Source organism: Vulpes lagopus, chromosome 11 (assembly GCF_018345385.1).
Source record: "Vulpes lagopus strain Blue_001 chromosome 11, ASM1834538v1, whole genome shotgun sequence".
Taxonomy (NCBI): domain Eukaryota; kingdom Metazoa; phylum Chordata; class Mammalia; order Carnivora; family Canidae; genus Vulpes; species Vulpes lagopus.
The window spans coordinates 70,495,018-70,520,790 of record NC_054834.1 but is presented as its reverse complement, the minus strand read 5'-3'; the positions used below and the strand labels follow the sequence as shown (position 1 = coordinate 70,520,790).

Below are 25,773 nucleotides of genomic sequence, written 5' to 3'. Positions count from 1 at the left end.
CACACTTGAACCTAAATCATTTGTTCAAATTTTGGGTGGTTTCCTCAGTTTAGATTCCGTTTAGTACAGTTTTACTGGGTTAAAAGAGGTGGACCTTTATAAGGCTCAAAGGTTCACTTCGCATATTTTTTACACTTTATTTTTTGTAATCGTGGTTTTTTCCCTTTGTTTTGAAATAATTGCAAGCTTAGTACCTGAGCTGCAGCAACAGTGCATTGTTCCTGTGCTGCTTCTGCCCAGACTGGAGCTACCAGCTGGAGCCCTGTGGGCCATGCGGGGAAAGGGATTGCCTCCCAGGCTTTTCTTTTTTCTTTTTTTTTTTTAATTTTATTTATTTATTTATGCATGAGAGACGGAGAGAGAGGCAGAGACACAGGAGGAGGGAGATGCAGGCTCCATGCCCGGAGCCCGACGCAGGACTCCAGAATCGCGCCCTGGGCCAAAGGCAGGCGCCAAACCGCTGAGCCACCCAGGGATCCCCTCTACTACCTCTTGATTTTATTTGTGTCTGCTGCTTTCTACACACCCTGCGTCCATTGTTCCTCTTATGCTTGTCTCTTCAGATTATACAGTGCTTTTGAACAAAAGATGAACTTGTCCCATCCCTGCATAGTGGGGCCCCTTCACGCAGCAGAGAAGGCAGTGCTGTGCCTGAGCCCAAGTACAGAAGGGGCGGAGGGCTGGACCCCTGACACCTGGTTTCCCAGTCCAGACCCCCCACCTCTGTCAGAGTGGGCCCTGCGGCAGCAGGGAGAAGCTAGGGTTCCCTAGGAGAGCTTGGACCTCCGCTGGGGAGGGTGCCTCAGAGGGGCACGCAGGACAGGTATTCCCTCACCTGCCATTTGTGTTTTAACTTGATGCTGCTGTTTTTTGTAATAAAGATGTTTTTCTTGATATGTGGCCATACCTGTTGAACTTTTCAGTAGTGGTTTCTCTGACATTCTGCTCAGGGAGGAGTTGGTCTCTAGTACATACCATGCCGTTCATAGTCTGTCACTGGTGGTTTGTAGACTGACCTGAGTTTTTGTATTTAGTCTTTTGTATTAGAGTTCCACTTTGAACCCAACGACTACTTTACTAATTCAGTCCTGACAAAAACATACAAGATGAAGTCAGAACCAGACAAGGCCGACCCCTTTTCCTTTGAAGGTCCTGAAATAGTTGACTGTGATGGGTAAGTACATACCATTTCAGCTTCTTTTTGGAAATAAAAACAGATAATTTTAGAACTTAACGAGTAAGAGAAAATAAGAATAAAGCAAAATGTCATTAATCTTCTTAAAAGACCAGGGGACAAAGATTTAAATTATTAAATAGTCTTTCTGTTTTGGGGGTATGACCGCCTGTGCTGGGAAATGTGCCATGGGGTCACATGTGCCACCCTGGGGGCTGGTGGCCCAGCTTCCTCATCAGATGGAGGGATTGGGTCCTCAAGCTCCCTTACATGACACTGTCCTCACTGAACTGATAAATGACCTTCAGTGTTTGTTGAGTGAAGAAAATGAGTCAGTGCGGGGCAGTATGGGTCAGTTGCTTGATTTGGAAATTGGTGGGGCAGTTTGTTATCTGACTCATGATGGAGCCCCTTGGTGACTTCAGGGGAAATCACCAGGAAGAGAAGGTGGCTTGGAGTTCTTTCCCCTTGGTTTGTTTGAGGTGGTTTGGGAAATTGTTTTGCCTTTGAATTGGCACAATTACCTTACTCATGGGACAAGTACTTCTGACTCTTCCCAGATGAGCAGTTACAGAGCTTTCTTAAAACCCTTCTAGGCTCGAGTGGTGAGAGTGATTGAGAGAGCATTTCCCAAAGGGAGGCTATTAGGTGACACATAGGCCCGGCTTACCAGGCATGTTCCCAAGCAGACACCAGTCTCATGCTGCCAGGGGTTCCCTGTGGGTCCACAGTGACAGAGGGATGAGCAGTGGTACAGGGTTTGCATTTGCACCCAAGAAGGCCCATTCAGCAGCCTGGAGCCAGTGTGTCCACCCCAGACAGTCTTTTGTGCAGCTGTAACTTGCTGCCTCTCCACCTTGTCCTGCCTGGAGAATCCAGGTGTGTGAGTGGGTGACTTCAGGGTGCTCTGGGGTCTGGACAGAGGCAGCAGGTGACAAGCTCCTGAGCGTCTTTTGGGCCTCTTAGCCCAGCTGTGACCCGGCTTGGTAATAGGAAACACCCTCCAAGTACTTGGCAAGGGGAGGGGGGCATTATGCCACTGTGGTCACAGAACCCCCAGCTTCAGGCAGTGCTGCTAGCCAGTGCGGTGGCAGCCTAGGTCGCCTGGCCACTTCCCTTTCTCCAGCCTTCACATGAACTTTGTAGATGTGCTGATCCGGCTGGCAGGCTGCTTTGCCTACCTACGTTGTCCAGGTCCTCTAGCTGTGCTTTGGTACCGTGGGTATTCGTGGTCAGTGTTTCTTATGGCCTGTGTCCGCATGTGTGATGGCTGTCTGTCCCCATAGGTGTGCTATTGATTGGAAGAAGGGGAAAAATGTTACAGTCAAAACAATCAAGAAGAAGCAGAAACATAAGGGACGAGGCACAGTGAGAACAATTACCAAACAAGTTCCCAACGACTCTTTTTTCAACTTCTTCAGCCCACTGAAAGGTGAGTGGGTTGTGTTGCGGATGATGATTATATATTACGGGAAGTCCCTGCCTTACCCTTAGAGTCCGGTGCAGGTCCTCTGGTGAGTGTGACTGCTAAAGACACAGTTGCTATGCTAGGGGCCGTGGTGCTGGTGCTCACGAGGTGCGGAAGTGGTAGGGGGTGGAGGGAGGGCCCAGTGGGCACCCTGAGCTCCATGCTGGCAGGCCTTCCTGCCACAGCCCTGCCTCTGTCCCTGGTTGTACTCCAGTTACACTTGCGCAGCTTGGGGATCATTCCCCACCCTCTCTCTTATAAATTTAGTTTTGTTTTGTTTTTCTCTGTGACTTGATAGAACTTGAGGGGTTTACAGATCATGGATTTCTGTTTTTGAAAGACTTAGCTTGGAAACTATTTTTTTTCCACTTAAGTCATAAAATAAAGTGACCAAGTGAAGGTTGAGCAACAGGTTTTGAGGGTAAATTACTGAGAAGTCTTAACAAAATTTTTTAAACCTGAAAGTGAAGGCCAGGCGGGTTGGCAGTGTTAGAATAGGAGAAAACATTTTCTCTTTATTTTCCGTGAACACGAAGTGATTGAAATCTAGAACTGCCTGCCCCTGCCACAGGTAATTGGTAGGCGTGTGAGTTTTTCTCCCTTGCCCACAGGGTGGCTCCATTTTCAAGTGTGAGCCTCAGACCATGACTTTGTCTCTGAGCTGAGGGCCCTGGCTTCTCAGGCTACGACATTCGCCCTTCCACCCTGTATCTTTCTGGGATTCGTCTTTGATCCTAGAGGATGCAAATGTGTATTGGTTTGGTGGTAACACTAGCCAAAAATGTAGTTGTTAAGTTTCTTCCTTGTATTGGAGAATCCCCTTTGGTGGTCACCTGCATACATTCTCCATGAAACAGGGGCTTTGGCTCCTAAATGCAGTGGCTTTGCTGGAAGGTTTCTTAAGATTGGGTTTTAAGTAATTTAATAATCAAAATGAAATTAAGTGGACTCAGAATTGCGGGGGGGTGACTTTTGGGGTTCTAAAACTGTCCTGTGATGGTTATGACTCTGAAAATGTCCTGGGGTAGTTAATGTATACTTAAGCTCTTTGGTAGATAAATTACATGTAAACATAGCTATTTTTAAAGTCGTCATGTATGATATCAAGTGATGAGCTCTGTGAAAACAAATCAAAGGTGACCATAGTAGTGACAGGGCAGGCAAGGAAGAGGTGCTGAAATTCAGATAATGTGTTTTGAAATGAAGGAAACAGGCTGTCTTGTCTGGTGCCCTCCTTGTCCTTAAATCTATAAGACCTGTCCCAAAGTCACATGAGCAAAGTCCTTGGCACCCAGGCCAGGGTCTTAGCCTGTGGTGGTGCGCACATGCCAAGGCTCAGGGAACATGCCATAGGGGTGGTGTTGACACACATGGGTGCCCAGCCCCCGGGGAGCAGCCAAGCCAGGAGCGCTAGTTGAGGCCAGGGTGGTAAGCCTCCCACTCCTGGGGCAAGACTGAGCCTTGAACAAGCATTTCTAAAGTTTTGAATGGTGGTGGTTATTTGAGCATCACTGGGCTTTGTTAAGTGGTTTTAAGTTCCTGTATTTGCCATCACTCTTGGTTCTGGGTCAGGCTCTGGTGCAGCAGCAGAGTCTGGCCAGCCGTGCGTGCGTGTGTGTGTGTGTGTGTGTGTGTGTGTGTGTGTAATTGCCCCTGTGCTGCACTCTTTGGTGGGCAGCGACCAGCAACACCCTCTTGCCCACAGGGAGTCTTTCCATTGTGTGGGAAGAATGCTTCAGCACTGTGTTCTCTCCTTCCTCCTTTCCAAATGGACACAGTGTGGACCCTACTGAGGTGCAGTGCTTTAGAAACAAGGCTCAAGGATCTTCCTCCCCCGAGAGAATCCTGCAGGGTTGCAGGACACGGGTACAGTCTCCTTAAAGTGTAAATGTGCTGAGTGTCCACAGTCTGGAGCCACTTCATAGGCCTTTCCACCTGCTACCACTAAACTAGGAAGGAAAGTGCTTTTCCCCAGTTGGCATCCTGAGCAGGTTTCCGAACAGGTCTGGTGGGGGCCACAGGAAGATTAGGGGCTCCAGCTGTGCACGGTCCCACCTTACCTCCATGGATCTGCCTGCATGGGCTTGCAAAGGTTTTGGTTGTCAGTGTAACGTGCGTATGTTTTGTCTTTTTTTTTTTTTTCTAGCGTCTGGGGATGGAGAATCACTGGTAAGCTTTGTGTTGTCATCAGAATCTCATTATCTCCAGAGCAGTTGCCCACCTTCTATTCAGTCCCTCCTCCCTCTTTAATCCTCTGACACCTGGGGTGTGCAGTATTCACTACACTGTGGGGCGGAGCCCCATGTGCTCCACCACTCTCAGTAATGCTGGGTCCCCCAGAGTGAGGGGCACTGTGCGGGTGGGGGGCGCAGTGTTCCCCGGTGGACACAGGTTAACATTGGGGTCTTACCTCCTCAGGATGAAGACTCGGAATTCACATTAGCCTCTGACTTTGAAATCGGACACTTCTTTCGTGAGCGGATAGTGCCGCGGGCTGTGCTGTACTTCACAGGGGAGGCCATAGAGGATGATGACAACGTATGTGGGTGGGAGACCCTGGGGGTCCCCTGGTGGTGGGGGAGGGCGGACAAGCAGGGCTCTGGGGTACTCTTAGAGCAGAGTGCCGGCCCCCTCCAGGGACAGCATCCTCAAAAGACCCCAGGTGCTCATCGTGTCCTGCTTAAGGTCTATAAGCTTTGGGTGACTTGGAAATGGGAGGAAAATCTCATTTACGGAAGTCTGGCCACAGCAAAAGGTTAGGACAGAGTGGACTCGTGCTAGCCTGTGGTGTGCTGGCCCCAAAGAATTGAAACCCATGGTGCACAGAAGGATGGTGTGGTTGCAAAGTCCCCAAGTCCCCTCCTTCCTCTCTCCCTGCCTGAGCACAGCCTAACTGGCTGGCTTTCGATGGTCACCTGAGATTGTTCTTCATTCCAACCTGGGCTCGGCTCACCATGTCGTCTTGATTTGTAGGAATAAAGTCTTATAGTGTGCTGTTAGAAGTATGCTTCAGATATTCCCTTGCTTTTAGAGCTCTTAGGTTTCCTGGATGGTTCTGAGTTTCCTTTCTAAGAGGTTTCTCAAGGCTTCAGTTGGGCCAGCCAGAGCCAGGCAGATTTGAGCTGCTTAGCGCCCAGGGGCAACGAGGGCCTGCTCCTCGCACTTCTCCTTTGTGCAGATGGGCCCATCCAGAGTGGGCTGGCTGTGTAATCTGGAACTGGACTTTGTCTGTCCCTGGGCTAGGAGGTAGTTTTGGGGCAGGCAGACATGGACACGCACAAGTCAGTGTAGTGTTGCCTCGTATAAGTGCTCAAGTTATTAAGTTGACACAGCAGATTGTAGACCAACACAGTCCCGTAGAACTTCTGTGATGATGGAACAGTCTTCAGCATGCCTGCTCTGTCCAGTGTGGTAGGACTGGCCCCATGTGATGCTTGAGGATGTAAAATGAAGCTCTAGGCAACTGAGGTCAACTGAGCGTTTAGTTTTTATTTAATGTAGCCAAAACAGTCTAGTGATGACACACAGTGGAAATCTCTAGACTGCATGGTCTCCACAGTTTTGATCATACACCCATCAATTTTAAAACTCGAACGCACAGCTCATTATATATTGATTTACTTCATATGCAGGCAGAGTGGATAGTACTGGCTAGGACTGTTTGTGTATTCACTCACAACACCTTTTGTATGGGTGCTGCTGCTGAGCAGTGTAGTTTAGAGGTTAGAAGGGGGAGCCGCACTCAAGACTGTTTATTAGACCAGGGTCCCGACTTCACCACTCATAGCTGTGTGGCCTCTGTGCTGCCGTGTCCTCATCTGAAAACAGGGTTAACGGTAGACTCTGGTGACTTGTCAGGCTCTTTAAAATAGCACCTCTTGGCACCATTACATAGTGCATGTTAGGATAAAGGTAAACTTCAGGTGTCTGCTATGTTGGAAACCTTGCACAACAGCTGGACATTGTTGCAGGATGGAATGGGTCTTCCACGTTCTTTAGGCTTAGCTTGCTTTTCCCGTGAGCTCTGCAGTCCCTGTGGAAGCACTGTTCTACGTCACTGTGAGGTGTGTTTGAAACAGGACCCTCTAGGCCCCTCCATGTCAAGAGTGAAATGATAATACTTAGAACCTCAGAAGATCACGCTTGAGCCTATTGGAGGGTAGTTCCAATCTGAGCTAAAATGTAGTTCCCTACAAGACATCAGACCAAGGTCTTTCCCTCTCGGAGGCTGAAGGGCACTGGAGGGTGTGTGGACCCCACCAGCCCTTAAGCCCTTAGAAGTTTTGTGTAGGCTGTCACTAAGGACAGGCTCCAACAAATGAAATGTTTGTAAGAAAAAGCCTACTAAATTTTTATGTCCCTCGTGGCGTTCAGGCAGTAATGATAAGGTTTGTTTTGTGTTTGATCTTGTTCTGAGTCTGATGTGTGGAGTTTGAATGAGAGTCTGACCTGTGGTGTCTTTGGACCTAGAAGAAATTCATTCACAACCAACCAACTACAGTGTTAGGCTTCTCTTCACACTTAAACACCAGGGTTTTATCACGTTTCTAATAATAAATACCCTTGTAGGAGATATAAAATACTATTGGAATTCATGTATCTGCATAGTAAAATGTTCCTGTTTGGCTTAGATTAGCCAGTTTCCCAAGGGGTCCCAATATGGTGTCATGATGACCATCTTATTCCTGCACCCTTCCCTATCCTCAGGCCTTGTTTTGAGTGGTTTTCAGATACCCGGCATCCTATGAACACAGCAGGCCTCATGGCTAGATGGCCCCACAACATCAAGGGCCAGGATGCCCAGAGGCTGAGCCATGCTTCTGCTTCCCACAGGCCTGACCAGTGGGGGCACTTGACAGGGACTGTGCCTGGGTCAGGCTGCCCTTGTGCTTTAGAGACCTAAATCCTGTTTCCTTTCTTTTTTCAGTTTGAAGAGGGTGAGGAAGGAGAAGAGGAGGTAAGACATGGTGAACGTGGAGCATCTTTTCCCTGAGGCTGCACTAGGCTTCCCCTGCCAGAGCAGTTGGAGGTCATGGAACCTTGTGTGGAGCTGCCTCGGGGCCTCCACCCTGTTGAAGCCAGTGGAAGGGGGTGGTGGACGGCAGGTGCTGGCCCTCTGCCCAGTTGCCAGCCCCTCGATTGACTTAGGAAATGTTGGTTTAACAAACAAACCGCATTTTCAGCAGTGTGTTTATGTCCATTATCACTGAGAACAAAAAGGTGCCTAGAAATCATTGTGTCCAGAGGAAGTGACCTAAGCACTTATGGACCGTGATCATGGATTTCCTGCTGAATTCTAGGGTGGCTTTCATTTGTGTGGAGTGTGTGCAGATCCACAAGAGTTTAAGTCCCGTGTGTTCAGCTCGCTCTCATCCTTTTCTGCAGGAGTTGGAAGGTGACGAGGAGGGAGAAGATGAGGACGATGCCGACATTAACCCTAAGGTCAGTTGTTGGGGAGCGGCCGTGTCCACCGATGCCATGCTGCTGTGCTGTTGGGTTGTGTCCCCACCTGGCGTGCCTGTCCTGCTCTAGTTAGAACATGGAAAACAGACCAGGAATAGGCATGAGTAGCCCCTTCGGTAGGATTTAGTGCTCGGTGAGTGTCCAGTGAAGGAAGGCTTTCCAAGCTTACTCAGAAGCTCTCTCTTTCCATAAGCTATTTCAAGAGAGCAGCTTTGTTTTCCAGACCCTTAGTCCTTTCAGGGTAATGGCTGAATGACCACATTAATAAGCTGTTCCATCTATTTGTTTTTGGAAAAGGTATAAAGAAATTGAATTGTAGACATAATTTTGTAGTTGCCTATGGGCTGAGAATATTCACAAGCTATGTCTAAATACCTCTAATCATTGAAAGTAAACTAGGAAGCATTGCTAAAAAACAAAAACAAAATGAGAGTGGCAACCCCGTTAATTTTACCTGAAGGTCTGAATGTTTACTGATGGTCCGATCAACTTAAATGAAGTTACTTTGCCACTTAACACATCTCTTAAACCCAGTACTGCTTTAATGTAGTCCTGAAGCTGTAGTATGAATGTCCTCTGTTTGCTAGCATGAGAAATTGAAAACTCACTACATCTTAGTATTAAATACATCACGGGCTGTTGGAACACTCAACTGACCTGCCATTTATAGCCTGGGTCTCGGTTTAACTAGACATAGTTTGTCCTCCGTTTTTGCCCAAAGTGGAATGTGCACTAAACTATCAGTGTAATAACCCAGCTCTGTAAGTGTGTGTGTGTTTGTTTTTTTAACACCCAAATATTTCTGTAAATGCATGCTTTACAGCTCCTTCTAGGGAAGGATGAGAGGTGGGTTTAAAACTTTTTTAAATGTATCATATAAATACTGTTTTGGGAATAAGCCTACTGACATATTCACCTCTGCACAGTTGGCCTATCACAGGAGAACTGTAGTGCAAGCACCCCTGTGCTCAGCTCTGTAACATGGGGGCCCTGCCTCAGGTGGCTCACACTGGGCGAATGGGGGAGGTGCTGACACACACATTCATGGTTTGGATTTGAGAACAGAGACTGAGGATGGTTTGCAGGGGGAGCTCCGTTACTCCGTCGCTTGTCACTTCCTTCTGTTGTTTGTCCTCTTTTCTCTCCTTGCCAAACCTGTCTCCTGCCACGTCTGTTTTCTGGAAGGGCATTCTCTCACAAGTAATCTGGCACAGTATAGGGTTGTCAGGACTGGCGCTCCGTGGATCTTCATTGGTGGGGCACAGGGGTGGGATGATAAACTGGGAGGCACCAGGACCGCCAGCCCTGTGCAGCCAGAAGGGCCCGGGTCTTGTTTTTCAGAGGGATTTGTTATATCTGAGTCTGCACACGTGGAGGCAAACAAGGGAGAAGGGATGTTTGGTGTTAAATGAACAGCTGTGGTGGGTTGGGGTTGCTCATCTCAAGCTCAAGATTTTGTAGTCAGTCGTGTCATGAGAAAGTGGCTGTTTCCGCCTGTATAATCTTGTGCATTTTGCTTTCTTTTTTGCTGACAGTTCCTTTCAATTTTTTCCCCATTTAGGTGTAATTTTTGTCTGTTAATCATTCATGCGTTTCTAGGTAAGGTGGAATTCCATTCATTCCTAATCCAATCTTCTGATCTGTGCTTTATAACAGTGCTTTATTGTGACTTTGTGGATAAAGAGGAAGCTGTTGGCCAGGCACACTTCTAGTGTGCTAGGCTGAGCTCAGGGCTTTCTGAAGAACAGTATTTTTGCACAGGTGTCTGTTTTATGTACTCCTAAAACTGATCGTCAGAAACTACATTTGGCTCCTGTTGCTGAGCCCAGTGTTTGTTGCTGACCACGGAGAGGCGTGACTGGTGTGGCATTTTTATTGGGGATGGGACTGCCCTCCAGGAGGAGCACAGAGCGTGAGGGCCCTGGGAGGTGGGCACTGTGCAGTCTTCATGAGGACCGTGTTGCACAGGCCACCCTGGAATGAGCCACACCTGTGCAGTAGGAAGCAGCCCACTGTGCTTTTTCTTGAGGAGTCTCGATTGATTGTTTCTACTTTTTAAATTCAGGTGTGGTGCAGACCAGTAGGTCATTAAGGGCTAGCTGACCTTTGAATGTGCTAGAGTTACTATCTCCAAAGCTGTGGTATCTGTGTGGTTTAGTGTTCGGAGCAGGTGCTGTTGTGTGTTATTGGGAGTGCTCTGACTGGCTGGGGAAGAGCTAGCTGTGCCCACCTGCCACCCCCGTCTGCCACAGCATGGGCCATTGCAGCTCTGTTCCAGCCATCAGCTCCTCGCCCTTGGGGAACACTGTCCTCACTTGGGGGTAGGGGTGGGGCACCTGGTCAGAAGGTGTCACAGGAGGCAGGTGCAGTGATGTTCATCCCTGGAAATGTCAGGGGTTCTTGGTGCTGTGCTAAGAGCAGCGGCAGTCAGTGTGTAAAGCAGGGCCTGTAAGAGCTAGGACTTGAACTTAAGGCTTCGTGCTGATCCTGACATTTAAGCAGACCACAGGCCTTTGAGTCTCTCTGCATTGCCTTCCTGGCTGCTCGCTCGGGTGGGCTCACATAGAGAACTAAGAGGTGAAGAGGTAGCACAGCTATCTCCTGGTTAAGAAACGTCATAACTAGGTGAGATGAAGAGACACCTGGATCATTTACATGCATATAGGACAGTGTGTTCTGTTGCTCTTGATTGATTCCTACTGCCCCACATGTCTAAAGAATTGACCAACCAGGCTTGCTCCACCCCAACCCCTCTCTCACCCTGCCAGTCACTGGGAAGCATCCTTAACCTATTCAGCCTGAGTCTCTCAGACAGGGGACCTTCCTGGGGTGTAGTCACCGTGAATAATACCGGCACGTGACTGCAGTATCAGCCAGCACCTCAGTTGTGTCATCAGATCCTTGTCAGGGGTCCGGCTTCTCAGATGGGGGAGGCCATTCCCTCCGTAGTCACACAGGCTTTTGGGCCCTGGCTGTGTGCCCCTGTGAAGCTGTGCTGGTCAGCTGTGTGCTTGGTGGCAGTTGTCACCTGTTAAAATTTGGCTTTTAAATGGCTCCGTAACAGGCAGGTTTGGGTTGTTAGTTTGTGCCTTGGAAATACCCAAGTCCTCTCCCTTGATAATCAGTGGCATTAAGTAGCCCGGCTGCCATTGGACTTTGTGGCCTGAGACAGAGGATGCTGGGTTTAGTTGTCATCCTGTTTTGGCCTGTGTCACAGGCTGAAAACAAGTGTCTTGTTGATAAAATTGACATCAGAAGCTTCGGGGTTCTGTGTTGACTTTACAGCCGAAGGCCCGAGTCCGTGCAGATGCTGTCCTCAGTTGGGCCACCTGCCTGCATCCCTGCCTGGCCCCGTGCTCTCCAGCAGACTTTATCTAAACCCCAAGCTGCTGAAGGTATCTTAAACAAATAGATAATCCATTCTCCTGGTTAAAAATAAATATATCATTCAAACAGCATATACTGTAAAATGCCCAATGTTATAAAACACTATGTATGTAACTCACACGTATTCAGGAAGGTGTGCTGCCTGCCCGTTCCCATGGTGTTCCCACTTCTTAGCTCCATCTTCTCTAACCCACCTCCTTCTTGGAAATACAACTGTGGAAACACACACTTCTCCCCTCCCCCTCAAAACATTGCCAGCTACTCTCCCACCCCTGTCACGGCCATACCAGGCTGGGAGCACCTCCTCGCTTCTCCAGCCAGGCTTGAGAGCCAGTGGGTCATTTCCTTGGCTGCTAAACCTGGGCTGCCTCCAGATCCACAGTTTGAGTTTGATCTTTTCCAACCTGGATTTCTGATCAGGTGTGTTTTGTTTTGGTGCCTGGGTTCTTCAGTATTCTAGATGAGCAGGACCCCCTCCCAGAGTGTCCCACTGCTGGGCGGTGCTGGGCAGAGACCGGGGGCCAGTCAGACCTTGTGGGTCCTGGCGATGTCTGTGTGCTCTTCCCTTTAGACTTCCAAATAAAGAGCTTATTAGACCAGGGTCTGAGATCATGGTTGTCTTTAGAAATCCTTTATGTGTAATTTTCTTTGTATCTTAAATGTGATTTCCCAAAGAATGTAGTCACAGCTCCAGCCATAGAAGGTGTCAGTTACTTTTTCCCAGATGTTCCTTTGAGCCTGTAATGCAGGGATTTTTTTAAGACTCAGTAGTAGGCTTGACACATTGTATCAGAATAATTTATAATCTTGGCAGCCAAGAATTACAGACTTTTTATCAGTAAACGTATTTACTCGGAATGGTTAGTAATCTCGTCTGTCTCTCAGGCTGTTGTTGGCCTCCGCACAGAATGCGTGGGGTTGCTAACTGCGCTTTTAAACGGTGTGAGATGTGTTAGGTTGTATTGAAGTGAATGTGCTCCTCTGGGGGCGGGGGAGGCTCTCTCCCTGATACCTTTCTGGAGGGATAGACATCCCACTTGGGGAGGGACTGGGAGGATCAAGCCATGCCTGTGTGGAGCTGTTGGAGTGGCCTCCCAGCTGTGGTCTGCTGGCACAGCCCGTTAGCAGAGAGCACTCTGGAGTGCTGGCAGGACTCTGGGGCTGCTCAGCCGCCTCTGGCCCACCCTGGAGTGGCACTGTTTCAGGTGCTGAGCCTGTCTTAACGGGAGGCGAGGAACAGAAAGGGGAGCCTGCTGCTGTCACGTGGGCAGGGGCAAGGGGTTGCCCGAGGCTCTGAGGCTGCTATGCAGTGTTGGAGCATGGGCTCCCTTCTGCACTGAGTCTCCGACCCTGACACGTTCTTCCTTCCCAACACACGGGCTGTGACTTAGACTTACGGCATGTCTTGAAACCAGAAAGGCTGCCCTACTGAGACTTTATTTCTGGGAAGTTGACTGATTTTTTTTTTTTTTTTTTTAATTACAATCTTAAAAGTATGTTTGCAGTAACCATCGTTTCAGTAAGAATGAAGGCAGTCAATTGAGTCTTGGTTTGCATTGTTGGTTGGAGATACCTGGTCGACAGCATTGGTTCCCTACAAGTCTTGTCTTCTCTCGTTGACAGAAGGAGCCCAGCCAGCCATCCGAGTGCAAACAGCAGTGAGGAGTGAGCGTCCTGCAGGTGCGGCGTCGGGGACTGGTCATGGCGGCGGCACCACCGTATTGGCAGTGCTTCTAACTTGTTTTCAAGTGCATGATTTTGACTTTAACTTTTCCTTTATCCTTATTATTTTGCTTAACCTGTACAGTGGCAACTTAAATGCATTTCAGAAATAGGAGGTTTGATTCCAGCACCCTCTATGGCCTTGGGTGCAGTGCAGCTCAGTGGACTTTCCCAGGCCCTGCCTTCCGGAGGGCTCCGTAGACCCTGGGGGGATGGGGTGGCGGAAGGTCAGTTGACGCCAAGGGCAGTTGTCTGGGGATGTGGTTCCAGGGCTTCTAGAACCAGTCACACCCCTCCACAGCCAGACTGGATCCTTCTTCACTTGAAGAAACCCATACACTTTGTGTTTGCCACCACTTGGTCTCCTGTGCTCTAATCGTCTCAGGAGAGCTGATAGAGTAGGGTCCTGTTCTCCTTTGAACGTTCTTTCTCTGGTTTTGTCTTCCTCGGGGTGGGGTAGGGGTTGTGGTGCACCCTAGCCCTGAGGCCTGAGCATTTGTGGTTCATCTTTGTATTTATTTATTCTTTCCTCTTTGTGAGGGCTTGGGACACATGCTGTCACTTGTCCTTACAGTTTCTGAAACCATGTGTGTGACTGGTGACCTGGTGACTCGCCAGGTGGGTGTGGTCGTGGCTCCCAGGGAGTGAGTCCTGTGTAGAAGGAACCTCGCTCCGTCCTGCCTTCCAGCTGAGGGCAGGGGCTCGTTTCCACGACATGCAGACCACACGGCTTTGGGGGGAGGGTTGCGGGCAGAGTGCCGGGGTTCGCCAGGCTTCTGTGGTGAGGGGCCTAGGCTGGGAAGCACTGCTGTTAGTGTGTACGTGTCAAGTCTTGCTTTGTCATTACCCCCATTTCTTGGCCCCATGCTCATCTTGTCTTAAAAGCCCTGGGTTCAGAGTGACCTGTTTTTGGCTGGCGTGTGGGGTTTCCGAGTGTGTGACCAGGGTCTCTGTTGCCGGGGATGCAATGTCCACACTGACCAGGCCTGTAGAGTGCTCAGCCTTACTTATAATACATTTGTAACTGAATACGGTGTTTTCAATTTGTACAGAATAGTTAGAATATTCTATTAAAGTTGTGAAACATGAATCCTGTGCTGTGTAGTCTCTGTGGGGAACCTGGTGGGAGGAGTGGGCAGGGGTACTGGCACCTGCCCCCACGCGGCAGCTCCTGTGGTTGTGCATCCTCTTGAACTGCATCTGTAGAGCCCTGGGGACCGGCAGCCCCCGGGCTTCAGGCCTCAGCCTTTCCGAGTTGTTTTTGAGGCTTTTACAACCGGTTCTTAGGAAGAGGCTCCAACGTTTAGTTTGCCTGTTACACCTACAGGCCCACCTCACTGTCGGTGGGCTTGGACTCCCTGGGTGGGCCCCTTGCTACCTGGGAAAGAGTCTGCTCTCCCCTAGGAGAGCACTGTATACCTTTCAGGTCCACAAGGCTCCAGGAAGGAAGATTGTCATGTAGGGGCCACTTTTGATTGATCTTCTCACTGGTACTGTACTGGTAGAGCCTCCATCCCTTCATAAGAGGGAACGCTACCCCCAGAAACAGCTGCTGTACAAGCCTGTGCTCAGAACCTAACCAGGGAGGGCAGCCCCGGTGGCGCAGCGGTTTAGCGCCACCTGCAGCCCAGGGCGTGATCCTGGAGACCCTGGGTTGAGTCCCACTTGGGCTCCCCTTGGGGGGAGCCTGCTTCTTCTCCCTCTGCCTGTGTCTCTGCCTCTGTCTCTCTGTGTGTGTCTATGAATAAATAAATAAAATCTTAAAAAAAAAAAAAAAAGAAAAGAAAAAGAAGAACCTAACCAGGGAGTTACAGGTGCTAGGAGAAGGCATGCATGCAGCTTTTCCTGCAGCCCAGCTCACCTGGCGCCTGCCTTGGGGCCTGGCTTCTTCCTGGGAGTGTCAAGAAGGAGCGGCAAGGGCCTCCAGTGCCCTAGACAACTGGAACCAGAATGTTCTCACTACTTGAAGGACCTGTGTTTGAGCCCCCACCTGGGTCTGGCCCCCCACCCTCCACCCGCCAAACCTGCGGGTGCTAGGGGGTGCCTTGTTCCAGCTGACCCAGAATTAAAACCTCATCCCCTGAGGGCAGTCTGCAGAGATGATGCCTGAGTGCTGCTCCCCATCCTCTCAGCTGGGAGCACCTCTTGGGGATGGGCCCCCAGACCTTTGGGGTAGCTTCTCATCCCTGTGGACTCTGACTGGTTCCCAAGTTCTTCAAGTGTTCTGTTCCCCTGGAGCACCGGAATGAACCTATTTGTAAATCCACAGCTTATGGGTCACTACAGGATTAGCAGCAATTGCACAAAATGATGTGCTCAGGTGATTTGCAGGAAGTTCACAAGGACAGTTTCAACTCTGGGAGCATCCGACCCCACTGGCCCAGGGGTCACTCTGAGCATGACCTTGCAGAGGAATCCTTTCCCACTGGTTCCTGACCATCCTCAGTGGTGATGGACCCATGTTCACTATGAAGCAATGGCCTAAAGATTGCTGGGCCTTGCTGATGAAATGCGAGTCACTTAGGAAGAGTTTTCTCTGATTGGCACAGCGCTGGCTGATGGGCGCTGAGGAGATGGCTGGGGTGGGGGGGCATGCTCTGTAAGAGCCTCTCTGCCCAGCAGTTCCTAGGTTCTGGTGGAAGTCCAGGGTGCGTGTGTGTAGAGTGCGTGGCCAGTGTGTGCTGTGGTGGTTTGGAATGGCTGACATTGGGGGTGGAGGCGGGCAGCCTGGGCCTTCCCTCAGAGACTGGCCAAGTCCGTGCCCCTGAGAGCGGGGTACTTAGGAGCAGGTAGTGGCCAGCCCCGTGTGGGTATGCACCTGCGCACTCACGTACACAGCGGCCACCTCTGGAGTCTGGCCTGAAGGGGAAGTGGAGAGAGCGACTGGGCACCTGGGGTCAGTGGGACGGGGAGTTGGCCTGGCTGTTGGTGGTGAACTGCGTGGTACAGATGGTACCACAGCGGGCAGCGGGAGGAGTGTCTGGATTGTGACTGTCTCTGGAGGCACTGGGTTCCATTTCCCTGTGGGATAAGAGTGTATGAGCGTGCCACACCCACCCACGTGTGAGCTCAGTCACAGAGCGGGGTCCCTATGGCCTCCGGGACCTTCTCTGGTGCTTCGTTGTCCCAAGTGTCTGGATGGCAAGACTCCTGCTCAGAGCCCTGAGAAGCTCTGCCTTCCCCAGCTGTCCACTGCAGTGCTGCCTCCTAGCCTGTCCAGCTGTCCTCTGACCTCACCCCTGGGCAGTCACAGGCAAGGGAAGGCAGGCTGTCCTCAGGCCGAGGAGCCTGGCACATGCAGCCTCCGTCCAGGCCTCTGTTGGCACCTCAGGGAAGGGGTCGGGGCACTTGCAGCAGCTCCGGTAGTCACTGGCTCCACATGAGCCAGCCTGCTCTCCCCGCTGATCCCTGAACCGTCTGGAGCCAGGCCCTCCTGGCCTCCACTTTTGGTCCCCTTCCCCCCACCCCCTTTCTTAAAATTTATTCATGAGACAGAGGCAGAGACACAGGCAGAGGGAGAAGCAGGCTCCCTGCTTCCCCCAATGTGGGACTTGATCCCAAGACCCCAGGATCACGCCCTGAGCAAAGCTGAGCTACCCAGGCATCCCTTGGGTCCCCAGGCCATCATGGAGCTTCTCTCAGGGTTCCTGAAAGTCCAGGGCCACCTCCCATCCCCAAGACCTCTGTGGCCCATACCCTCCTCCTTCCTCAGACTGACTGCCCCTGGTCCACCCTGGTTCTGTTGGAGGCCACGAGACCTCGGTCTCCTGTGTCACCCAGACTGCCCATGCAGACTTGTGGGGACACAGGTGGCTGCCCCGGGGCTCAGCTGCTGTGTCCGAGCCACCAAGTATGTCCACCTCTGCACTGACTTCTGGGAAGTGTTCGGCTCTGTCCTGGCAGAGTGTGGGGTACAGCCTGCAACAGGATGGCCTAGGAACCTTGAAAACGTGGACCGAGTGAAGCCAGATACACGGAAGGGCCTGCGCATGACCCTTTTTTGTGGGTTCTAGAGCCCACGCAGCAACCAAGGCTGCCAGGGCGACAAACGTGCGGTTAACCGGGGCACCCCGGGAGAGGTGAACTCTTGGAACTGCTTCGTGTGGGTATGTCTGGTTGTGGGTATGTAAACTGTCTCAATGGAGCAGCTTTTTCAGAAGTGCCCCCAAATCCGGGTAATTTCATTTAAAAATTCCTGTTTAAAAAAAAAATAAAAATTCCTGTTTCCCATGGGTGTATTGGGAGTTGTGGCCACCCAGGGCCAGGCTAGTAGCCGAGGTTGCCCACACCCTCATCCGTAGCACCTGCTCCACTCTGGCAACCAGTCTGCTGTAGGGGTTCATGGCTACCGTGTTGTGGCCCTGACCCACACCCTCCAGTGTCCTGTACTCCCGCTCCCCTCAAGAAGTCAGGCCAATGGCCCGTGCTCCCAGGGAGTGCCTTGGCCTGGGGAGGGGGGCAAGCCCTGACCTCAGCCAACCTGTCGTGGTGATACTGCTGGCCTTTGGCCTGCCTTCCGCTCAGAATGAGTCTTCCCCGTCTCCTCCACCCGCGAGTGCCCAGGGGGTGACCGGAACAACGCCAGGTGGGCTGCAGAGGGGGCCCCAGGGTTGGCAGTGGGAGACGTGCCCTCCAACCTGGCCTTTAGCCTAGGCACCTCCGGCCATCAGCCAAGCCTCTGGTCCAAGAAGAGGCCACTGTGGGGTCGGCCTCCGTTGGAGGGCACTGCCACCCTCACCCCTTGCCAGCCCGCTCAGCCTGTAGCCACATCTGAACTTTGGCCGCTGCCTTGACGTTCTTTCAAGCAGAACGACTTCCCATCTCCCTTCCTCTAGAGGCAGACACGCCCTCCCTCCAGCCTCAGGGAGCACAGCCATGTCAGGTGGGGGAGCTTGAGGGACCCCAGACCCAGTCATTTGGCCTTACACCCACCAGGAGATGCCGGCAGGCAGGAGCCCCCTGAGTAGGGGCTCCAGGACCCCTCCTCTGCTGACACTGCGCTTTCTATTTTCTGGATCTGGTGTGATTATCCAGGCACCTTGTCTGCCTGGGACCCTCCTCAGCCCGAGGCTCAGGGCACAGTGGCCCGCAGAGGCCTGGGTTCCCACCAGGAGAGGGAGGCCCAGACACCGCCTTGAGGCCAAGTCATCTCGGTGCACTTGGGTGGAGCCCCTGCCCGCCCCAGGATGTCACCACTGAGCCATTCCCTGCCAGCCTGGCCCGGCTGACTCAGCTCAGTGATGGTGGCGGCCGGATGTAACTTTCCCTGTCAACCCAGCCGGCCTGCCTGGCCCAGCAGGGCTCCTGGAGAAACGGGGCTGATCCCTCCCCACACCCTTCCTCCCACCCGGGCTGGGGGCTTCCAGGAGCCCGGGGAAGGCAGTCCGGTCTCTGAACCTCCTTGGGGCTTGGCCTCTGCTTCGGGAACATGGGGAGAACCCTCCTCCTTCCCAAAGCCTTGGTGCAGGCAGGGCTGCCCACGTGGCCCTTCCCGCTGCCCGCCAGCCTGGAGCCAGCCCTGGGTGGACTGTGCACTCCAGGGGGGACACAGGCATTGCTGGGCGGAGCTTGGCAGCTTCCGCCTCAGGCTGCAGGGAGGGCCCGGGGTCTCGGCCGCCCCCATTTCTGTCAGGGGCTGGAAGATGCCAGCAGAGCTGCCCTCCCTGAGCTGGGAGAGCTGAGCAGAGGAGGGGACTGTGAGGTGCTCCCCCAGGCCCAGCCCTGGCAGGAGAAACAGCTCAGGAAGGTGCAGGGCCGGGGGCTCACCACCTGGCTTCTGGCCTCCAGACCTGGGAGTAGAGAGATCTGTGTTGTTCCAAGCCACCAGATGTGTGGTCACTTGTCACCACAGCCCCAGGACATTCACGTAGGTAGGTAGGTAGAGGCGTCCAGGTAAGATGCTCAGAAGTGCGGGGCAGCAGAGGGGTGGGATGGATGGGGCCTGGAGGCGGGGGTGGCAGCAGAGTGAGTACGAGGACTCTGGCCTTCAGGGTGGGGGGCGCTGAGGAACCTGGGCTAGGACCCCCAGCCCCTCGGCAGCTCCTGAGGGGGGCACGTACACAGAGCCTAGAGACCACAGGGGCCCTGGGCTGCTGGTGCGAAGGAAGCCTCCAGGGGTCCCCACCAAGAAGAAGGGCACCTCCGTTCCCCTGGTTCCTCGGCCATACAGCCTCTGAGTCCAGCATTTCCGTCCATCTTGCAGACATACGCAGGGCACGCTGGACGTCTCCCCTGTCCTGCCTGGGGGAGGCCCGGTGATGGGAAGAACAACTACACATCTTTGAAAACCCAGCCCAAAAGTCAGCAGGGGTAGGTCTCTGGGAAGCCTTGACCCCACCCTCCAAAGCCAGCTAATGCCACCACTGTGTTGGGCCTCACCTGCCACCAGGCCGTGTGGCAGGACGAGTGGAGGGTTGGCAGCAGACACCTAGGGCTTTGTTAGTGGGCGGGGTGGTTGTGACAAAGGAACATTCGAGGCTTGTGAAGACCCGAAGCGCAAATCCAGGCGCAGGTGGGGCCCCACTCCCTCCAGGGACGCTGGGGTGGGGGGTCCTAACCGCTCCTCCAGGGGCTGGGGGCCCCAGGCATCCTGCATCCCCTCCACCCTCTCTAGGGAGGACACTGATGGCATTCAGGGAGCACGCGGATATTCCGGGATGACCTCTCAAAGTCTCCAATGGCATCTCTTGTCACATTAGGTAACCCCGAGTAACCACACCAAGTGGCCTTCACAGGCTCCATGGAGACAGCACAGGCTGTGGCCGCTGGGCTGGAGAGCAGCTGCGTGAATGCAGGGCGCCTGGCACCTTCAGCGGGGAGCGTGAGCGGCGGGTGCGCGGTCTCAGAGCAGTCACACGGTTCACAGTCCTAGCGACATCCTGCCTGTGTGTGGGGGGCGTCCAGGGGTGATCGTGCCTCATCACTTAGATCGCTTACAACGATCGCACAGCCCAGCGTGGCCTGAGCACCACCAGGCGAAATTGCAGGGTTCTGCCCAGGAAGGGAGGCAGGCGCCTGGGGACACTCGGGACACAGACCAAATAGAACAGTACATGTGCACGTGTCTCCCGTCTGCACACACGTGCATATTCACATGTAAACACATTTCTTAAATTGTGGGCAAAATACACATAAAATGGGCCATCTTCACTGACTCTAAGCCACAGCTCAGGGCCACTATGCACATTCACACTGTTGTGCAGCCGTCCCCACTGTCCGTCTCCAGGACTGTCCATCGTCCCAAACAGATACTCTGTCTCCCTGAGACACTGACCCCGTCTCTTCCCCGGCCCTGTGACCACTGTCCACTCTGTCCCCAGGAGACACTGACCCCGTCCCTCCCCCGGCTCTGTGACCACCGTCCACTCTGTCCCCAGGAGACACTGACCCCATCCCTCCCTCAGCCCCTGTGACCACCGTCCACTCTCTGTCCCTGTGAATTTGGAGACTCTAGGGCCCTCATGTGGGTGGAATCCTTCAGGATGTGTCCCCCAGTGTCTGGCCCGTGTCACTCGGCATCACGTCCCCCAGGTCCACCCATGCTGTGGCAAATGTCAGCGCATCCCTCCTTGTTCAGGCTGAGTGACTGTCCAGCGTGTGGATGGCCCACGTCTTATTTATCTGTTCTTTTGTCGTCAACAGACACGGGGTTGCTTCCTGTTTGGGGGCTAGTCTGTGGGGGCAGGAGTGGGCGTCCCCCCAGGGAGCTGCCGCATGAGTCCCCGGATGGGACCCTTGGATAAATATTAGTAAACAGTCCACTCTCAGGGGTCGGGGTGGGCAGGAGCCAGACGTCCTGTCTGTCCCGTGATGACTCTGCCCGGGGCCTGCAGGTGCTGACCGCCGTCCACAGGGTGGCAGCCACACCCTGTCCACCTCTGCCCTCCCGCCCACCCTCCCGCCCTGTGTTTGGTGCATTCCTTTCATTCAAGCTTGCAGAGAGGTCCTGTGTCCCCAGGAACCAGGCCCTGGGCAATCTTCCCCCGTGGGCTCCCTGCCCCTCTCCCAAGCCCAGGCCTGCCCGCCCCCCCCCACCCTAGCCCCTCCCGAGGTCACTGCGGTTTAGGTCCACATGTCTCCCACAACGTTTCCTGAGTATCTGGGCTGGGCCCCGGGGGCCCCAAAGACGGAGACCCTTATCACTGCATTCCAGGGGCTGATAGTGACCTTTGAGCAGGGCACTGAGGGATGAATAGGAGCTTGCCGGGGGCCAAGGAGGGAAAGGTATTCTGGGCAGTGTCACTATGTCTGGTGAGGTGGGCCCTGCCCATCAGACTCCAGTCGAGGGGCTCAGAGAAGCAAGAGATGCAGCTCTGCGGGGCCAAGCCGGGCTGACAGTGAAAACCCGAAACCAGCCTCCTGCTCTGGGGCCTCTCACTTTTCCCAGGCTCCCCGCCCAGAGGATACAGATCCAGGGCAGGCCTGAGTCACGGGTGGCGGCCAATGGGCTATGGCACACTCAGGTCAGGTGGCATCAGGCCGCCTCCCTGGTTTGTGGGCCTCCCCTGCCCTCCTAAGGTTCACACTGGAGCCATCCCGGGGACCCGAAGGCCCAGCAGTTACACAGCTCGGGGAGCAGGCCTTAGGGCATGCCCCGGCAACCCCAGGGGGCTTCCTGGAGGAGGCCAGTGGAGAGAGGCTCCCAGGCGGGGGACGTGGAGAGCCCCACCCCGGGGCTGTTCTGAGCACCGCCTCCCACAGGAAGAGGGTGGTATCGAGCCCCGGGCACTGGGCCGGCTGTGACGCATGGCTTCCTCACCGGCCACTGTTCCCAGGCTGGTTGGGCAAGAGCCTCCAGGGTGCGGATGACCTCATGAGGGGCGTTTGAGAGAGGTGCCCTCATTGTGTCTGGGGACATCCTCACTCAGCTGCGCAGGACAGCAGGTGTCCCTGGCCAGATCTCTGGGGGACCTGTCTGCCCGGGGGCGGGAGCAGGTCCCCCCCAGGCAGGCCCACATGAATCCCAGATGCGACCCTTGGATAAATATTAGTAAACTTGGCTCTGACCCACACCGCCTGACGCCATGTATGGAGGCAAAGCCCAGTGTGGGGCCCCTCCCGGGTCGTTTGGGTGGGGCCGCTTCCTGCCCCCAGGCCTTGGGGCGCACACAGGACAGTGGATCCAGATCCCACTGGCTGGTCCCAGGGGATGAGCTCAGCTGAGTCCCCAACTTCTCTGAGACCCCCACTCCGTTCCCTGCAAACCCAAGAAAGCCACTGCAGCAGCCCCCATGTTGTCAGGAGGCCAACAGGGTTGGAGACCTGCGGGGTGCTGCTTCTCCCACCCCCATGTCCCCAGCCTGTGGCTGACGTGTCCAGCACTCTCCTGGCCAAGAACCCTGATGAGCTGCAGCTCCCCTTGGGACACAGGCCAAGTCCACCCCAGGGTCCCTGGTACCTGGCAGGAAGCTGGCTGGTGCATCCTCTGGGCCCCTGGCTATCAAGTGGCTCAGGGAGGGGCTCCCCCGAATGGTCTGCCCTTAGGGTTACAAGGTCAGTGCTTTGCTTCCACATCATCCTTTCCCCACTCCGCACCCCAGAGGGTCCCCAGATGGGCCTGCTGGGGGGTAGGGCAGGCACAGGGCCTCTAACTTAGCGGGGAGCCAGAGCTGGCAGGTTCCCCAGGGGGCCTCTGGTGGATGGGGTCTCAGGCTCTGGGGCAGGCGCTGACAGTAGTGAAGCTGCCTGGATGGACCCAACTCCCGACCCCAACCCTCTGGGATCCCCAGCCCAATATCCGACCCCCCCACCCCCACACACACACACACACTCAGGCTGCCCTGCCCCTGGCTCTCCACTCCCTGGGACTGTCCTCCTGGCTCCCTCTGACACCCACCTGTCAGAGCACAGGTCACTGTCCCCTCAAAGCTCCCCAGAGAGGCCTGGCCGATGGGAGGCAAGGAGAGGAGTGCTGCGAGGGGAGGCAGGCTGGTGGGCACCCACAGGCCTCCAAGGGGTACAGGCAGAGTGGTGGGTTCCTGGCAGGCTCGTGGGGACCTCTGTCCCTGGTCTGCTTCTCCTGGTGGCCCACTGCGTCTTGCTGGGTCTCACTGCCTGACACCCCCAACCCACAAAGGCCGAGTGCTCTGGGGGATGGAGGGTCAGCGGTCGCACACAGCCTGATATGAAAAGCCAGTTCTGCTGGGATGCCTGTAGTGACCGGACTGACCCCTTCCAAGGCCATGGCCACCTGTGTTGTCTTGAGAGAGGATAGCTCTGTCTTCCACCTGCCAAGGCCTGGCCCAAGCCTCTCGTGGGAGCCAGTGACCCTTTGGGCCAGGGCTCCGACCGTCCTTGGAGAGGTTAGGGGACTCCCCAGGGCTGCACGGCAGGGGTGAGGGCAGGGGCAGTCCAGGCCAGCTTCATGGCCCTGTTCCCACAGGGGTCCTGCACTCCTTTATGCTCCGCTGTCACCAGCATGAACACTGGAGTCTAGTTTGAACCAGGGACCCATGTTTTCTTTTGCAACCACCCTGCAAGCTTGAACACCTCCTGGGGACCCGGGCCCTTCCTCCGTCTGTCTGCAGTCCTTTCCCAGAGTGACAGCTAGGTGGAGCTGTTGGAAGGTGGGTGCCCTGCCAGCGCCAGGTCCCCAGAGACCCCTCCTGCGACTCCACCCCCACCCCTGGGAACCGGGGAGGAGCCCGGGAGCGCTGGGCTCCTATAAACCCTTTAAAGGAAGAGAGTTTAAAAAAAAAAAAAAAAAAAAAAGAGCCTGCCCGCCCTGGCTGGGAGGCATGACTCAGCCGCCCCCGCCGCCCTCTCCCCACTGGGCCGTGCCGGCGGTGAGGGTCGTCCCCTGCCCTCTGCCAGGGGGCGCGGGAAGGAGGGGTCCGTCGCGTTTATTGAGCTCCAACGGGTGCTGTTTCAGCACTTCGCGGATGTTCCCTAATCTAACAGAAGTACTCGCGTCCCCATTTCGCAGCAGAGAAAGCAGGCGCGCAGCACGTGCTCTCCGGGTCGGCGTGGCCCCGGGGTGAGGGCGGGTCCCGGCAGGGCGGCCCGCGGGGGGCGAGGTGGGACAGCAGGCGGGGGGGGGCCGGCGGGGGGGCGGGGCCGGGGGGGTCTCCCCGGGCCGCCGGGGCGGGGGGGGGGGGGTCCGGGCCCGTCGCCGGCGCTTCCCGGGGCTCCCGAGCGGTGAGTCAGCGCGGGCAGGGCCGGCCGCAGCGCATTCCTCCGCGGGCCCGGCGTCCGGGGCGGGGTGGGGACCGCGAGTCACCCCACGAGGGCCGGGGCTGGCGCGCCGGGGGAACAGCGGCGGCGCGGGCGACCCGGGGCGGGCGGGGGCGGGGCCTGGGGCGGGGGCGGGGCCGGGGGCGGGGCCGGGGGCGGGGAGGGGCGGGGCCGGGGGCGGGGCCGGCGCGGGCGGGGCCCCATAAAGGCGGCGCCGGGCCGGCCCGGGCGCAGACTCTCGCCGCCGCCTCGCGAGCGCTGCCTGCCCCCCGCCGCCGCCGCCGCCGCCGCCGCCGCCGCCGCCATGAAGACTCCCGGCGAGGTGCTGCGCGAGGGCGAGCTGGAGAAGCGCAGCGACAGCCTGTTCCAGCTCTGGAAGAAGAAGCGCGGCGTGCTCACCCCCGACCGCCTGCGCCTGTTCCCCGCCGGGCCCGGCGCGCGCCCCAAGGAGCTGCGCTTCCACTCCATCCTCAAGGTGGACTGCGTGGAGCGCACCGGCAAGTACGTCTACTTCACCATCGTCACCACCGACCGCAAGGAGATCGACTTCCGCTGCGCGGGCGAGAGCTGCTGGAACGCGGCCATCACGCTGGCGCTCATCGACTTCCAGAACCGCCGCGCCCTGCAGGACTTCCGCAGCCGCCAGGAGCGCGCCGCGCCCGCCGCCCCCGAGCCCCGGCCGCCCCGCGCGCCCTGAGCGCCGCCGCGGTGAGTGCGGGCCGTGGGCGGGCCGGGCGGGGACCCGCTCGCCCCGCCCCGCCCCCGCAGGAGCCGGCGCTGCGGACCGACCCCTCGGGCCGCGCCGGCAGGACCCCGGGGCGCCCCGGACGGCGGGAGCCCCGCGCGCCGCGCGCCCGCCGAGCACCGTGCGGACCGAGGCCGGGAGCCGAGGCCCCGACCCACAGCGAAGGATCTTCCCATGCGGAGCCGCAGAGCCCGGGCCTGCTGAGCAGGCGCCTTAAATTATCAGACTATCTATGTATTTATTGTGATGGTTGTCATGGAACCGTCTGTCTTAATATTTCGTTTTTGCATCATATGTTCATTCCAAATAAACGACTTGGTCTTTTCCCTTTTCTACCAGCCCCGGCGTGGTGCGTGAGGTTCTTGCCCGGGGTGGGGGGGTTGGCGGCCCCCTTCTGTGGGTGTGGGGCGGGGCGGGGAAAGCCAGCAGCCCCGCGTCCGAGCGATCGAGCGATCGCAGTGTCATCCGCTGGGCCCTGTTCACACCCTCCTTGCCAGGCGACCTCTCCCGAGGCTGGGAAGTGCCCGAGGTTTGGCCCTGGCTGACTTCTGCTCCTGGGTGTGCCTCGGGAGGCCGGAAGGCCGCGGGGCCACTGCTTGCTCAGGGAGGGCCCTCCCAACCCGCCTGGCCTCACCGTGGTCA

At 55.4% G+C, this 25,773-nt stretch overlaps 2 protein-coding genes across 3 annotated transcripts in view; both read left to right on the top strand.

The window, feature by feature from the left end:
* Nucleotides 1–14,304, top strand: part of NAP1L4 (nucleosome assembly protein 1 like 4) — a 42,938-nt gene extending 28,634 nt beyond the window's left edge. The window contains exons 10-17 of one of the 2 annotated variants that reach the window (XM_041721881.1): nucleotides 1,035–1,174; nucleotides 2,461–2,606; nucleotides 4,789–4,811; nucleotides 5,061–5,180; nucleotides 7,570–7,599; nucleotides 8,028–8,084; nucleotides 9,667–9,704; nucleotides 13,116–14,304. In XM_041721881.1, coding sequence (XP_041577815.1) covers nucleotides 1,035–1,174; nucleotides 2,461–2,606; nucleotides 4,789–4,811; nucleotides 5,061–5,180; nucleotides 7,570–7,599; nucleotides 8,028–8,084; nucleotides 9,667–9,672 — 522 coding nt within the window. In that variant the 3' untranslated portion in view covers nucleotides 9,673–9,704; nucleotides 13,116–14,304. The remainder of the gene's footprint in view (nucleotides 1–1,034; nucleotides 1,175–2,460; nucleotides 2,607–4,788; nucleotides 4,812–5,060; nucleotides 5,181–7,569; nucleotides 7,600–8,027; nucleotides 8,085–9,666; nucleotides 9,705–13,115) is intronic. The other variant, XM_041721880.1, reaches the window with a different exon arrangement.
* A 10,299-nt stretch (nucleotides 14,305–24,603) lies between these two features.
* On the top strand, nucleotides 24,604–25,469 carry PHLDA2 (pleckstrin homology like domain family A member 2). The gene has a single exon (XM_041722261.1). It carries the CDS (start codon nucleotides 24,691–24,693, stop codon nucleotides 25,081–25,083), a length of 393 nt encoding a protein of 130 aa, XP_041578195.1. The 5' UTR covers nucleotides 24,604–24,690; the 3' UTR covers nucleotides 25,084–25,469.
* The last annotated feature ends 304 nt before the right edge of the window (nucleotides 25,470–25,773 follow it).